This window comes from Cupressus sempervirens, chromosome 10 (genome assembly GCF_028749045.1).
Source record: "Cupressus sempervirens isolate cs-2001-9-10 chromosome 10, ASM2874904v1, whole genome shotgun sequence".
Taxonomy (NCBI): Eukaryota; Viridiplantae; Streptophyta; class Pinopsida; order Cupressales; family Cupressaceae; genus Cupressus; species Cupressus sempervirens.
In genome coordinates this window covers 16,590,689-16,608,007 of record NC_143127.1, presented here as the reverse complement: position 1 = coordinate 16,608,007, position 17,319 = coordinate 16,590,689, and the positions used below count along the sequence as shown (strand labels likewise).

Genomic DNA, 17,319 nt, shown 5'->3' with positions numbered 1-17,319 from the left:
CACACTCCATTGATAGGGTATTCTTCTTCCAGTCATGCTTAACCCTTGCTTGTACAAGCCATCCTCGGCCTAGAATGGCGTCATATCCTCTCCTCTTTAGTGGGATGACGACGAAGTCGAGTAAGAACGGTTGTGTTCCAATAGTCACTGGTTGTGCCATCAAGATCTTGAGAGGTTCAATGCTGTGTTGGTTCGCCGTTAGTAATTGAAATGTAGGTGGCCACAACGTCGGCTGTCCCAACTTCTTTCAAGTATCTTTTGGTAGGACGTTTACCCCAGAATCTCCGTCCACAATTGTGTCTGAAAGGACCATTCCTAATATACCCATCTCTACGACCATCGGATGCCGTCTAGATGTGAGGGTTGGGTCCGCTTCGCTTTCCTTTTCCCTTCCATGTTCTCCTAGTAGTTTAACAGTTGGAGTGATGTTTGTGAGTGCCGATCGAAGTTGAGGCATTGTGAGCAGTAGATCGTTTATTTTAACTGGTACTTCAGTTTGTAATATCTGCCTTATAATGTTCTGTTCTGCGCAGTTTCTCATAGAGGTACCCGCAGTATCCTTTATTTGTGCTTTTTTTGCCTACATCTCTTTCTCAATTTCTGCCCGTGCTTCTTCCAATCTCTTATTTTCCTCTGTCGGGTGTGGGTACAGTTTTCCCTATTTTTGTGTGATTGCCAGAACTTCCTCTTCGTCTGTGCCGATGCTGAACAAATTCACTCTTGATTTCGGGCACTTGGCATCTTCATGATCTCCAGGACTGCACCATCTGCATAACAACTTTGGTGCGTCTGTTGATGTACAGTTCCGTGCAAAGTGGCCCCACAAATTACATGCTTGGCATTGAACCATCAAGTGGTCGTTCGCATCGTATTGAATTTGGCTGCGGCCCCTATTGTTGGTATTGTTGTTTTGCCCTCTTCTGTTATTTCTGTACCCACCTGAAGTGGCACTATCATTGTTTGTGTTTCCACTCCCTCCTAACGCAAAAGTCTCCTGTGTCAAGAGTACTTGTTGATGCCCTCTTGTTTTTATATTGAAGGGGCATTCTTTTGTGGAATGTCCCATAATCTGACAGATATCACAAAATTGGTTTTTCGAACAAGACCCTTTCGTGTGACCTTCTATCTTGCATTCTATGCACCATAGCTCGTTTTCCATCTCTTTCTGCATATTCTTAAATTCCTTCATTATTTTGATCATATCCTTCTAGAGAGCTTGGACTTTCTTACTGTCATTTTCGTCACCATTGCTATCTTCTTCCAAAGACAAGTCATCTGAGTGGGATGAGTTACTTTTCTTCTTCTTTTTCATTTTTTGTTCACTCTCTATGTCCATCGCCCGATTGTATGCTTCGGTGTGGGATGATGACGGCACAATCTTCATTTTCTTCCTTAACTCCTGGCGTAGTCCTTCAATGAACCATCTCTTTTTCAGCCCATCTACCGGCTTACTTTCCATTTTATTCATTAATTCTTTTAGTTTTTTGGCATATACATGGACTATTTCATTTGTTCTTGCTTTCTGGTGTAGATTTCTGCTACGATCTCATTGTAGTTTCGCAGCAATTGAAACTCGGTGATAAACTCCTTTTTAACTGCTGCCCAAGAAGTTAATTTTTGAGGATTGGCGCCAGAAAACCAATCAATTGCTACACCCCTTAGGGTTGCTGGAAATTGTCGGACCCATTCATTTGTGTCGGGTACACCATTCACTGTCCAAATTGTTTCGCACGTCTTACAGTGTCTGATTGGATCGGCCGTTCCATCACCATCTGTAATAATCTGACCTTAAATTTTAGTGTTCAGGGCTGACGAATAATTGGAGTACAAATTTCGTCCAACAGTTGTCTTGAACCCAGTTCATATAAGGAAGTCTGCTATGGTTATACTACTACAGAAACTGATGGAAATGTATGACAGAATGCTTATTAACTATCCAACTAATTGAGTTCTTCGTTGCAAATATTCAAGTGGATATTATAGGAAACGATACGGCAGCAAGTTAGTATTATAAATGCATGTACAAGCCAATGTTTTCAGTATTCCTGAGCATAATACTATAACACCACTGAAATAATCCAAACTCAACTCTTAGCTTGAATTGCTGAAGATGTAACTTCTGACATTAATCCAAACATTTCACAGACTGTCTGAAATTAAACTTACATCACTGAAATTCAGGACTCAAATCTTTTAAACAGAGATGTTAATGCATCACAGAGAAAATTGGACAAATAGTTCATACACAGTCAGATATAACAACTACGTTCAATGCAGATTGGTTCTTTAAACCCAACGTCCATCATGTTTAAATTAATTCCAAACCCAAAATACTGATCACAGGAGGCGTTTGAACATTAAACATCCAATATGTGCTACTTGAACCCACGGCAATCAGACTTTGGAATACAGGTGCTGGTACTCTCTTGCTTGGTTACTAGGTGTAAAGAGTATGCAACTAAAGAATCTCTGCTATGAAAGAACAGAAAATAACAAATCAACATACCAAATGAATGTTCTTTGAATGTGAAATGCGTTAGACTGGAGCCATCAAACCAGGAGGTCGCCTCAGAAAGTAGGCACGAAATAAGCTCTGGCAGTACAACTCGACCCCTCTGGTAATAATGTGAGAAATGTATAAACCTGTGAGACCTTCCCTACGGCCAAAGAAACTGAGACTCCTTCACCATGTGAGATATTAGCTTTGAATGCTATAAGTCTGGATCAACCCGACTGTGTAACACTTCCTTTGACCAACCGGATAACTATAGATGGTTTTTCCTCAGACGCCAATGAATATTAATACACCAGCTGAGCAGTGTTAACTTCTGTGGGTTTAACTTGCTGTAGTGACCTGACTCGATAGCAACGTTTTCACTATTAAACTCAACCCTTTATGTTAACAATGACCCTCTGTTATTCAACTCCCGTAAAAAAACTTGCAACGTGGTTCCCTTGGGTTATTACCTTCAAACGATGGAAACTACCAGCTGTAGACAAAGGTAATCTCGCGCTTGTTCTGACCCTTATTGTATTTATTCCAAAATGACACAGAATGCTGAACTTACTCCATACTTAAACTGATCTTTCTGAACTTGCCGACTTTGCCCAATGTTACTTCAATACATGAAATGGAGAAGTTGGGGTAATGTCCAACTCCTTGAAGAAACTCCAGACTTAGAGGGTTTTCGTCCTCCCAATAATGAACCGGTCACATTTAAGCAACTAGAACTCAGTGCATATGGTTTCATATATTTCTTCTTGTATGTTAATCCCAATGCAAGCACGTGCTTAAATAGCCTCGAAATGAGGAAAAGTACAAAGTACAAGGAATGTGGGATTAATTGACATTTTCGTCCTATAGTCACTTAAAGCTATTATAAAGTAAATAACTTTTAAAACATTAAAGTGACTTAGTTCTGCTCATTAAATAAAGTTCTAGAATAAATTAGATTAAATTTCTCATTGTGACTGGAGAGCATACTGCGTGAAAATGATATTAATCTATCCGGATTGGAGATAGATTAATTTTGCCGCTCAGAACTAAAATCGAGAAGGGGACATGACACCATCAAACTTTGGCAATTTTTCCTTTGGTCCAACCATTACTATTCGAGTTGGAGGTACTTGTGTGCTTGCGCTGTTTTGCACTCTTGTGCTATTCTGCACACCTGCGCTATTCTGTACACTTGCGCTGTTTTTAACACTCACACTATTTCGAACAGTCATCTTATTTCCCATAGCCGTGTTATTTGGTGAAAAAAGGGTCTTCGTTAAGCGAAGTTGTCTGATCCGGAAGTGTATTGTAGACTAAGAGTTCACTCCACGCTCGTGCTCCCTCGGCACTCTGAGCCGTGCGAGTTAATTCCCTTTCGTCTAAATTCTCTTCCCCTGGCGTATATAGGTTAAGAAATTCCTCCCTTGTTTCTTCCACCAAATCCAACTGTTATCGAGTCTCTTCCAACAATTTCTCGGTGCTTTGGTGTCTATCGGCAATTTGCTGAAACCTCCGTATGCGCTCAGCCTGTTGTGCTAAAATTAAATTTCCTTGCGCACTGTGTATTTCATCTCTTTCTTTTAGCTTATTCTTATTTTTGTTTAACTGGATTGGCATTAGTCTTCATTCCTCTGCCTTTGTTCCAGGTCCATGGGGCATCAGCGCCAAGTGTTTACTGTATGGGGTAAATAGTTTAATGCATACAGACAATAGACAAGAACATGTAACACAACAGTGCTCCTTTTATTATTCGCATATATGCTGAAGAGATTACATAGTGCTTCCAATGATGATTACAACCATGATCCAAAGTCCATTCCGGACGGTGTACATATACAATTTTGAAGGGGCGACTCAACCATCATGTGTCCTTTCAGATGCTAATCTACCCATCGCCTGTTTTATAAATTTACCGACAATATTTGTAGTATTTGGTCCTAATTTCAGTTATTTTGGGTAGGAGACCTCCTGAGGTTGTGACCTCTCTTTGTTCAGGTTGGAGCTTGTGTTGTAATTGGGTGAGTAAAGGAGTTGCAGCTCTTTTTCTGTACTGGGGAGCAGCTCATTTCTTGGAGATTAGTGTTACCATGGTTTTTACCCAAAGGGGTTTCCATGAGATAAATTTGTGTCTCTGTTTTGATTTGTTTAAATGTGTTTGATTTTAGTTTAAAAAACTGATTCACCCCCTCCCTCTCTTAGTATTTTTTGCGTTTTTCAATAGGAGTATTACGCCGATTGATTTTTGGACATTTTACATGCATATAAGTGACTGGAACTACTAAGTACAGCTACCTGACAAATCATCATACACTTGGTGTGCAAACTCAACACTTACAACTGATTGACATAATGTCATAGACTTGTCATCAGCCGATTGGATGGTCCCGACGATGTTTTTGTAGCCGACAGAATGATTGTCGTCGGTGTTTTGTATTTTGTAGCCGATGGGTAAATAGTTTGTATCGGACATAATGTTTGTGGCCGACGGACTCCTCCGGGAAGGTTCGGCGGATAGTATTTATATCCCGTCTGGGATCATTGTAAATCATCTTCTATTATTATTGTTATTCTTCGCATTGTTGTTATTTTGCCCTTGGTTATTATTCCTGTACCCTTAGGATGTGGCACCTGCGCTATTCGTATTTCCGCTACTGCCCGACGGGGAAGCCTCCTGTGTAAGCCTTCATGTTAAAGGGGCACTCTTTTGTCGAATGGCCCATGATCTGACAAATGTCACAGAATTGGTTCTTTGGACACGATCCTTTAGTATGACCGTCAGTCTTACACTCCGTGCACCACAGTTCACTGCCTTTTGGCTCCTTCTGCATGTTTTTAAACTCCTTCATCATGCGGATCATGTCCTTCTAGAGGGCACGAACCTTCTTACTGTTGCCTTCCTCGTCGCTGCTATCACCTCCGGTAGGCTCGTCGTCATCCGAATCAGAGGAGCTAGTGTTCTTCTTCTTCTTTGTTTTCTGCTCACTTTCGAGGTCCAATGCTCTGTTATAGGCTTCTGTGTATGATGATGGCGGCACAATTTTCATTTACTTCCGCAGGTTAGGGCGTAGACCTTCCACGAACCACCTTTTCTGAAGTCCATCCGTCGGCTTATTCTCCATTTTGTTTATCAAATCTTTTAATTTCTTGGCGTAAACGCGAACAGTTTCATTCTTACCTTGTTTGGTATTGAAGATCTCTGCTACAATTTCATTATCGTCCTGCAACAGTTGAAATTCGTCTAGAAACTCTTTTTTAATGTTATTCCAACTGTCCAGCTTTTGCGGATCTGTACTAGTAAACCAGTCAATTGCCACACCCTGTAGGGTTGTCGGAAATTGTCTGATCCAATCGTCTTCAACAGATATGCCATTTGCCCTCTAGATCGTTTCACATGTTTTACAGTGCCGGATGGGATTGGCCGTACCATCGCCATCAAACTTCGGCAATTTCTCTTTTGGTAACGCCATCATGATTGGTGTCTGTAAACAAGCGTTGCTCGGTCCTGCGACACTGGCGGACTGCACTCCCACACCAGCGGACTGCACTTTGGTGGACTGGTCTCCCACACTGGTGGACTGCACTTCTACACCGGCGGACTGGTATCCCATACCGACGGACTCAACCACTGCGAACCTTGGTGAAGAAGGGTTTTCTGAAGTTGTCCCCCTCCGGAAGTATATCTCGGACGAAGAGTTCACTCCACGCTCTTGCTTCGTCGGCACTCCGAGCCGTGCGAGTCGATGCTCTTCCGTCTAGATTCTCTTCCCTCAACGAACAAAAATTCAAAAAGTCCTCCCGTGCTTCTTCCACCAATTCCACCCGCTGCCGAGTCTCCAACAATTCTTTGGCATTCCGGTTTCCGTCGGCAATCTTCTGAAATCTCCATCGGCGTTCGGCTTGCTGTGCTAGAATTAAATTCTCTTGCATAGTACGGATTCCATCTTTTCCCTTGACCTTATTACGATCCTTGTTAAGCTGATTTGGCATTAATCTTCATTCCTCCCACCTTCCAGGTTCATAAGGCAACGACGCCAAATGTTTACCGTACTGTTAAAGAAATCAACGCATACAAACAATGGAACAGAAATAGCAGAATTATATTCGCATATGCCAGACATTACATTATGCTTCATCAAAGGAATAATAATAGAAGATGGTTTACAATGATCCCAGACGAGATATAAATACTATCCGCCGAACCTTCTCGGAGGAGTCCGTCGGCCACAAACATTATGTCCGCTACAAACTATTTACCCGTTGGCTACAAAATACAAAACATTGACGACAATCATTCCGTCGGCTACATAAACACCGCCGGGACCATCCAGTTGGCTGACACTAGTAAGCTGATTATGAGCAATATAGGCATGGCATTTCATCAAACATTTGTTGTGCAACTTATCTCTTCTAGAATTGCAAACTATTTAAGCTAATTACAAACTGAATTTGAACTTGATACTTTAACACAACTAGAAACGAGTCCTTCAAATGAAACACAACTTGCTGGGATTCTGAAATGATGTTGCTACCTAGAATGAAGATGAGAAACTCAACGCCAAGGATGCTGGAAGCCTAGACAATGTCTAACGCTGAAATGGAATCCTTTCCAAGCACTATCGGACCCTCAATCACTCACACAACTGCTGGTAATTACAACAAAAGCCATTAATTATGTCTCATGTTGAACCTTGTCGCTAAAAACTATCAATTACACTTGCTCATTATACCCGAAGCTAATTCCTTCACCATTGAATTCAATTATGACTTCTAGTTGAAGCCATAGCATTGGCACAATTCATTGAGCATTTAACCAACTCAAAGTGCTGATAAAACTTGGAAGAATTCACAATTCTTCAAGCTGAAGTTCTGAAATCCTTGTTTCTATTTCCTCTCAACACAAAACAAAGTTATCCCATGCATAGGACGAATCCATTAACTTTTGCCTTTGGCTTTTCTAATTCCTAAGTAATAAGTCGATCATGAGGTTCATGAATACACTCCTCATAACTTACAAGTGTATTTGCTTTTGTTGCATTTTATACATAACATTTAGTTATATTCCCTTCTTTTTGATGCACACATTAAATTATAAATTATACTTATTAAACAGGTGTATCTTGCTTTTAAATACCACTTTATCACTTATTATAAAGTATACTTTTAAAACATTTAAAACTTCCTTTTAAATGAAGTCCATTTAGTTTATCAATGATATGCACCTCATATTTAATTACTTTTAAAGTATAACTTTTAAACTAATCACAATGGTATAATTCTATCATTAATCACTATTTTCAATTCCAACTGAAATTGAGATTTAGCTATTGTATCCACTGTGCATCTAACTGCCTTGCTAAAAAAAGTAAGGGTCCATCTTTATCAACCCCCGACTTGCTATAATTAGTAAATCCATGAATACTTGATCAATAAAGATGGTAAGGGTGATCACTGCAGTTGAGGCCGATCAAGATGCCCTACCAAATGGAGAAATACTAGATAAATGACTTGCCATAAGTAGCAAGCATACCAAACTGATCCAAATGAAGAGCAAACCTGAACATCCCTGACCTCTGTCATGGGAAAATAGCCTTTGTTATTGCCAAAAAGAATCCTTAATCCATCTAATTTGTCTACGAGGGTTAAATAATAGATTAATCCCACGAACTATGATGCTCCTGAAAAGTGGGAATATTATAGTCCACCCTTCGTAAGATTGCTTCTCCCCAAGCAATTACGACTGCAAAGAAACTCCACTGAATTGGAAATCCAAAGGAAGCCTAAGAAATTTCCCACACTAAAACAAAACTGCAACACCAACATAATAACAATTGCACAAATATGAAGAACCCAATTATCCAAACTCTGCTTACTAAAATTCTGCATCTAAAACAAATTATGTACATGAAAATTGAAAGTGAAGCTACAAGTAATCCACACCATCTACACACTGCAATAAACCCTAGTGGACCCCGACTAGAACCTCGATGTACGTGTAGGTCCCCATGGCATACTAAAGAGTGTCCAATCAAATATATCTGGCTTCCAATTCCTGAATAGATGCCTTCCAAGAAGAACAACCTCAAACCTATGCTAATCTGATCACAATATGACCATGTTGTAAATGGTGAAGCAACCCAATGGGACCCATCCAACCTGCACCGCTAACCTTGCAACCACCTATATCCCTGTATAAATGAAACTCACATCCATCCATAATAAGGAAGTGAGAATATCTGGAAGCATCTACTAAACCAAACCTCCCTCTAGAGTCTATTTATCCCCCATGGGTGTGAAACCCAATTGTATTGTGGAGATAAGTGTAATCAACCAAAAATGTCTAGTAAACTATAAGCCCCCTTTTCAGCATTTTTAATCTCTATGCTAAACTACATCTTATGCTTAATCAATTTTGCATATTTATCCAATCGCTTATCTTTGATCAAATCACCATTTTATTATTTATTCAATATTATCTAATGGTTTGACCACCTTATCCTAAGTCTTTATTTATTTAGAAAAACTTGTTCCGTTTTAATTAAATAAATCCCTTTTATCCTATGTGTGCACATGAAAAAGAAATTTCCTAATTTAAAAATAAAAGAAAAATACTTTGTCTACATAGTGAATGCACACTTTCCAAGATGAGTGGAATCTCTTTTCCCTGTTAATCTCCTCCAGACATCTTTTGCCTCTAAAACATATCCATTGATTTTTCCTCTTGAGAATCTTGTGGACCAAAGTCAAAATGACAATCATTCTCTACCGTAGATTTTGCCTCTTAATCTCTAACCATCCATTGTTCTTTAAAAGGAGGCTCTCTCCTCATTCTCTTCATCTTAGACTTTCATGGTATTGTTATGCTGCTGCATTTTCACTTGAGCACTTTCTTTGCATTTCCATTTAGAATACTTGCATCTTAGATTAACCTTTCCTTTATTGCATTGGTAGCTTAGCTCACATAGACTAATTAGGGGATAGTAATCTCATCTTGTTAGATTAGTTATACTTTCCTTGTTCTTGCATTTGCATCATAGCTTAGCTCTTGCATTTCACTAGTTTACTTTCATTTGCATTGCCATTTGAAGCTTTTTGGATACTAGCATTCTTGCTTCTATTCCATTGAATCTTCCATCTTCTAGTGCACCTTGCAAGGGTCACTTTCTTGGTTCATTTGAGAGACACAAGCTTCATATTTTGCTCATTTCCCTTGGACGTACAATCTGTTTGCCATGGGATTTTCGTTCATCATGTCCCATATAGTGTCTTCACAACTTCTGCGCGTACCTCCTGTCGTACAAATGTTTCAATAGCCGCCCAAAACAAAATGTAGTTCTCTGTTTAGAGTTTGTTTGCCTTAAAAAAGATTTGTCACTACTTCATTGGTTGTGATATTTTCATAAACAAGTATTCCCATCTATCCGTTGTATTCCAATCCTTTCGTTGCTCCCCAAATTTGATCGACAATGATGCCAAATGTTTGTCATCATGGGTAAACTAGTTTAGTGCATGCTATGAAAGTAATGAAAGCATAACACATAAATAAGATAACACAATGTTTCAGGAAACCTTACTGCTCATTTCATTGATATTCATTCCAGTACATCATATGGCAGTGCTCCATACCGTTTTTAACAAAACTGGGCCACTTGACTTAGAATTATTAGGGGGCTTTGGCCCCACCTCACAAATGGTTACGACATCTACCATACCTTGCCAGTTGATACACTATCACAAATAGATTAAATAATGTATGTATATGTAATAAAAATTCATTAGACAAAGCAAACTATAAATTTTAAATTTAAATCAATCCAATAAAAAAGAATTACTTGGCTGTAGAAAATGGAATGTTGTAAAATATCCAAAACTTGCAAATTCCTTTTCTAGCTACATCATGTACCTCGTTCCAAGGCATGCTCTCAACTGATGGTTGTGAACTAGAAATATAGCGTAGCTCAAAATATGAACCCCACCTAGATTTTTGAACTCCAAGACCAATTTTAATAGTGCCACTAGCAAAACTAGAGGTAGAAGCAGAATCAATAGGCCAGTATGGAGGCATAGAAGAAGCCTCTACAACACAACCTGCGGCTGAATGGAATCCAATACTTCCAAAGCCCTCCCTTTGCCTCTTCTTCATTTCCTTTGTGCTTCAAAAATCTGTAACTGCACTTGGCATCCTTGGACAACCTTGGGAGGTGCTCTATCACATGGATTAGCATCATGGTCATGCATTCTGGTAATATGGTATTTCAGTCTATTGATGCCAACATGAATAATTGTTTTGCAATATTCACATTGAACTTGATCTTTTCTTCTCCCAGGAAAATCTTCAAAATGTTAACCAGCTTCATCCTTTGACCATTTTTCATGATCTTAGCCTTAGGTCTAGGAGCAGACAGTATGAAAAAATATGATTTTCAAAAGCTCAAGGCTGCTGCAATAAGAGAATATTGCCAAAAAAATCGCATATATGCATTGCCATTTATAAAGGTATAAACTATTGCAAAAAAGGTAGAGCATGTCCCAAGTTGCTGATTCTTTAAAAAGTGTAGGATTTGCTGATTCTTTTAATAAAATTTAAAAAATGTAGCATTTGTTGTTTGAAATTTGAATTTGAAAGGAAAAAAAATTGAAATATTTTAATAAAAAAAAAACGGAGTTTTTAGTTTAGAAAATACATAAAAAAACCAGAAAAACCAAAAAAGATTCAATCTTACCTCTTACAAAAAACATGAAATTAGATGCAAACTTTTTGCAATTGCTGGTATGGAGTTTTTGATGTACCAAATGCAAGTATTAAGCTGCCCCAATGTGATTTGTTGCCGATATTATGCTCTTTTTCCTTGTTGGTTACCCTTCTATGCACTCTTGGTTTTGCTTGCAACTCACTCTTCTCTTCCTTTTTTGCCAATGGAATGAAATGAACACACTTTTAGGGTTGCAGAGATCAAATTGAAGGGAGAAAAACAACTTAAAGTCAATTTATTTTATGGCTGTATTTTTGAGTCTTGACACTGGCTTAGTCTTGTCATCAGGACTTGCCAGTTCTGAGCCAGGTTGGCAAGTTGTGAGCCCTGATGAGACTCGTCAAGGAATCATTTGAGCCTGACTCTGGGCCCCTAGAATTCGCCCAGGGCCACCCACCCTGGGACTTGCCAATTACCAAAACTATAAATCCACAATCACTGATGATCATTTGATATATCAAATTTGTGTGCACTAATGAAGAAAACAACTTATTTGTCAGTGATTCTAGAAGATGAAAACTTCTTTTAGAAATTTGTTTCAACTACATGTATCTCAAGTACTACATTTTTGATATTTCAACAGAGTGATACTAGAATACAGTATTTCCTTTTTATCGATTTCTTCTTTTAACTTCATTATTTTACATTAGATAAAGTTTTTTCCTGTGACTTTTTAAATAATGCTGATTGATTTCCCTTTGTTCAGTCTTTTATTTTGATTTTGATGATGTTTGCATAATGTGTATGAAGCAATGTTGATGCTGGACGACGGTTTGGCATACCACTTCGGGGGACACACTCTCATGCTTTTGTCAGTTCTTTTATGGTTTGTAACTCTTTCTTAGACATATCTTATTGACAGAAAATCTCATGATTCGATGACAATTTGATCTGAATATGACAACCTCTACAGTAATGTATTTGGAAAAATAATATTTGGTTCCAATGAAGATGCCATGGAGAGTTCTATTATTGTGATTTTCATATACAATAGTTCTTTTTGTGATTTATTAATTTCGACGTTTGTGATTTTGATCTGTCATTTTGCTGAAATTTCTATAAAATATATTGATTTTCTTTAGTTAATATCATCCTAGTTATTTTAGACTTAATGACAATTTTGTAATTCAAGTGATTTTTGGCTCCTTTAGGACTCTTAAATTTTATAGAATGCAAAAATGTACAAACTACCTGTTTTGCCTATTGTTCAGTTTGGTTGAATTATTTGGTATGTGTGCCCCTTTGCAAACAAATGTGATATTTGAGTATATTTCAATTTTTATTTCAAATCTCATCAGAAGCTGTTGTGCTTAACTTTTTTTTCTCTTTAGTCTTAAATGAACTTTATTGGTTTGAGTTTGGCATGGATCAATTATGATAATAAATATGACTGTCTTCCTCTTTTAGGCATGCTTAGTAGATTTTGTGTATGCTGTGCTATTGATGTTATTATTCCAATAATATTTTTCACCATATTCTGTGAAAACTTTATTTGAGTTTTTCTGTTTATAAACATATGTTTATGATGAACTCAGTGGGAAGAAAGCCATAAGTTTTCAACAAATGAATACACTAGATAAAGACACAAAGAGCGCCTTCCATTATCAGAGTTCATCATAAACATATGTTTATAAACAGAAAAACTCAAATAAAGTTTTCACAGAATATGGTGAAAAATATTATTGGAATAATAACATCAATAGCACAGCATACACAAAATCTACTAAGCATGCCTAAAAGAGGAAGACAGTCATATTTATTATCATAATTGATCCATGCCAAACTCAAACCAATAAAGTTCATTTAAGACTAAAGAGAAAAAAAAGTTAAGCACAACAGCTTCTGATGAGATTTGAAATAAAAATTGAAATATACTCAAATATCACATTTGTTTGCAAAGGGGCACACATACCAAATAATTCAACCAAACTGAACAATAGGCAAAACAGGTAGTTTGTACATTTTTGCATTCTATAAAATTTTGTACATTTTTGCAAACAAATGTGATATTTGAGTATATTTCAATTTTTATTTCAAATCTCATCAGAAGCTGTTGTGCTTAACTTTTTTTTCTCTTTAGTCTTAAATGAACTTTATTGGTTTGAGTTTGGCATGGATCAATTATGATAATAAATATGACTGTCTTCCTCTTTTAGGCATGCTTAGTAGATTTTGTGTATGCTGTGCTATTGATGTTATTATTCCAATAATATTTTTCACCATATTCTGTGAAAACTTTATTTGAGTTTTTCTGTTTATAAACATATGTTTATGATGAACTCTGATAATGGAAGGCGCTCTTTGTGTCTTTATCTAGTGTATTCATTTGTTGAAAACTTATGGCTTTCTTCCCACTCCTTTACAGAGAGAATCCTGTGGAATATGAGGATTTGCATTGTTTTTTAACTTTATATATGTTTATTTCCACATTTCTCTGTCTTCAACAAGCTAATGTATCAAATGTTTTATTCTTTTTATTAAAAGTTCTTAGCCAACTTTTTTAAGGATAGACATTGATAAACTATGTTTAACTTGGTAAACTACTGGGGTACTGCAGGGACTTGATGAAATCATTGACAGGGCGCTCCCTAGATATGATGGAACAAGCATTTGTGAGGATTTTGTGAGCTTAACACAACACTGGCTAAGCAAATTAAAAGTAACAATGAAAGTAACAATCAAACCTTGCTGACATTTTTCTTGTTATATGATTTGTTTTTGAAATTTGAAACAACGTAGATAATATATTTGAAGATCTTTCCATTCTTTTTTGTTAATATTAAGTGCAAGTTTTTTTCACTTTATATTCAAGATGTTGGTCATGTCATCTAGCTACATGCAAGCATTATATATTGGTATAGCATTAATAAACTAATAATTAACTTATGGATCCACCACTCATGAATTGATCTTGTAGTGCTTAACATAGTCATGAGCCTGTTCTCTAGGTCAAATTCCATCAGAAATGTTTTGGAAAATATACTAGAACTTAATTTTGACATAATTAAATAATCAAGAGAAATGGCAGAAAACAACAACGCTTCATATTAATTTATAGTTGTGCTCATCAAGGCTGAGCATTGGTAGTAAAACCACTGCAAATGTCATATATAATTTAGGCTCCATGAGATTTGGGTTGAAAAATAATAAGCTATATAACTAATTCTCTAGTAATCAACTAATGGTCATAAGGTACTTCAAAGGTGGTCAACTCAAGTCATAAGAATTGTTGTGGCCATACAATTTTTTTTGTATTGTTTCAAATTTCAAACCAAATTTTTTTCATTTCTAAATTGTGAGCCATACTTATTGTCAAACCTCCTTGTGGTCATCCATATTTTTGTCCTCAATATTTAACGTCTTTTGGTGTAGGAGCACCATAAATTCATGATCCTACAAGGGGTCAATGTTGATTGTTTCTTTTTGATTCTTTCATGTACTTCAAATCTTGTAATAAGGCCTCATAAGGTCATTTATGCTTATAATAAGACCAAAGGTTCAATACTTGGCATGTAACCTATCAAAACATAGGTGGTTAATTCTGATCACACATCACCCTATCATGTAAAAAGTGTGTAAATGGAGATTTCTTGTGTTTGTGGATCATAAGGGTCCTTTTGTAATGGTTTCAAGGTGTCTTGGTAGTCTGTATGTGACATGCAAAAAGATGTAAAAATTGTCAGTGTTGTAAAAAAACTGCATAGCAACTTTGACAACATTTTGTGCAACTTTGAATTCCAACGGCCAACTAATTCAAAAATCAGTTGGCCTGGTTGGAACTGGTTGAGAAAGGTTTATTTCACATATATGGTCGAATGGCGATGTAAGAGGATCATCTGGTGAAGATTTGGATGAAATGTGCTTTTGGTCCTGTGCAATTTTTGCTTTTTCCTACACTCAGAACATTGTGCGATCGAATACTGATTGGTAGAGTTCTGAAACCAATTGTGTATGTTAGGGAAATGAATTAGCATTGTTTTGGTTTTGGTCTTATGTGATTTGGAACACTGAGGATAGAGATCCACTCATTTTACTGATAACAGTTCTAAAAACCTGATCAACTAGGGGTTTGACACAAAATGTGGTATATCTCTTCATTCCACCATTAGAAAATTCTCATCTTTGATGAAAAGAAGGGTTTCCATTTACTAATAAAGGTTCTGGAGGTTTTGGACCAAGTGCACAAGGATTTCATGGTGAAAAAAGCAATCTAGGCTAGGCATCCCTATGTGACTAGCCACAGATGACTGCAGATTTGAGTACGGTAGATGGTTGTGAGATGTTGAGAAAAAACCAATGGTGGACTGTATGCTTTTGAAGGTATGCAGAACTTCTTGTGGTGATTTGGAGTCAAGAAGAAGTATAGATCAGGGACTTGCTTTGTAAAAGTGCCCTTACTAGGTCTATCGGGTCTATAGGTGAGCATTGGGTTGGACAGTTTGAGGAAAGAACCCAGATCGAAGAGTTTGGAATGTTGTAGAGCTTGAAAAAAAGGCTATCTGGAAAGGTGAATTGTATCATTCCTTGTAGTCTTTCCTCAAATCATTGATAATATATATTGATTAGTATTTGAAATAATCATGGTTTTGTTATGATCGTTCCAGCTTAGTCAGTGTCAACTTAAGATTGTATAATATCAAGTATCCCCAGTTTAGTCGATGCCAACCATTACTAATAATATAAGTCACTTTTTAATAATATCCATGTCATGTCTATAATTTCCAACTTGTGGGGCTCTTCTATTTGTTCCGGTCATTGATTAGATTATTATGGTAATTGTATCATTCCTTGTAGTATTTGAAATAATCATGGTTTTGTTATGATTGTTCCAGCTTAGTTGGTGTCAACTTAAGATTGTATCATATCAAGTATCGCCGGTTTAGTCGATGCCAACCATTACTTATAATATAAGTCACTTTTTAATAATATTCATGTCATGTCTATAATTTCCAACTTGTGGGGTTCTTGTATTTGTTCTGGTCCAACCTTTCATCTAAGTGGCTGTAGCAAGAGATTAAAAAATAGGCTATATATTAGTATCTCACGTATATTGTCCTTCCAAACTATGATCTTATAATCTCTTGTTCAGTCCCCCCTAAAAGATAATGATATCTTTAGATACATTATATTGGTGATGACAAGCCACATTGCAAGAGTCATGACTCATGTCCATTTATTATTAGCTCTTACAAATTACAACCCTTGGACAAGAACAAATTTTTAATAGTCCAAACTATAGAGATTAATTAATATGTTTACCAATTCATTCTTTGGGCAGTGATAATCATTTTAAAACTTTTTTAGGCATCACACATGAATATCTCAAATTGGTATTTGTCATTGACTTGATTATTATGGTAATTGTATCATTCCTTGTAGTCTTTGCTCAAATTATTGATATTATATATTGTTTATTATTTGAAATAACCATGGTTTTGTTATGATCATTCCAGCTTAGTTGGTGTCAACTTAAGATTGTAGCATATCAAGTATCCCCAGTTTAGTTGATGCCAAACATTACTTATAATATATGACACTTTTTAATAATATCCATGTCATGCCTATAATTTCCAACTTGTGGGGCTCTTGTATTTGTTCTGGTCATAGAGATATCGTTCTTGGTATTTCTAAACCATTCTACTTGACCATATTATACGAGTCACCATCTTAGTATCAATTATGTACTATTGGAATCTTCAACATAGTCACTTATTGATGATGTTTATCGACATATATATGTTGTTCATCTCAGTTTTTATTTGTTGACTTGTAACAATTTTGAGCCACGCTTATAATCCATACTACCACAAGGGTGGCCTTCTTGTATTTATGTTACTGCTCAAGAGTATTGTTCACTGTAGCCATGAAATCACTTTTCACATATGAAGTTGATTATCAATCTATCCATCTATAACAAAATTGAACCTTTACTACTAACATTTCTCCACCCATATGCTCTTCCTCACTGAGCTATTCTCTTTAATCTGCAAGCACGACCATCTCTTTAGTTTCATTTCTTATAATATTTATTTTGACTGTTTTTTTGAGACTGCATCTTTTGTCCTTTCAATA

General features: G+C 36.7%; 1 protein-coding gene across 7 annotated transcripts in view; it reads left to right on the top strand.

Moving 5' to 3' along the window:
• Positions 1 to 17,319, top strand: part of LOC149532341 (nicotinate phosphoribosyltransferase 1-like) — a 199,517-nt gene that overhangs the window by 74,659 nt on the left and 107,539 nt on the right. For all 7 annotated transcript variants that reach the window (XM_089807210.1, XM_089807211.1, XM_089807215.1 and 4 more), the window contains 2 exons: positions 11,998 to 12,073; positions 13,805 to 13,918. In XM_089807210.1, coding sequence (XP_089663336.1) covers positions 11,998 to 12,073; positions 13,805 to 13,918 — 190 coding nt within the window. The remainder of the gene's footprint in view (positions 1 to 11,997; positions 12,074 to 13,804; positions 13,919 to 17,319) is intronic.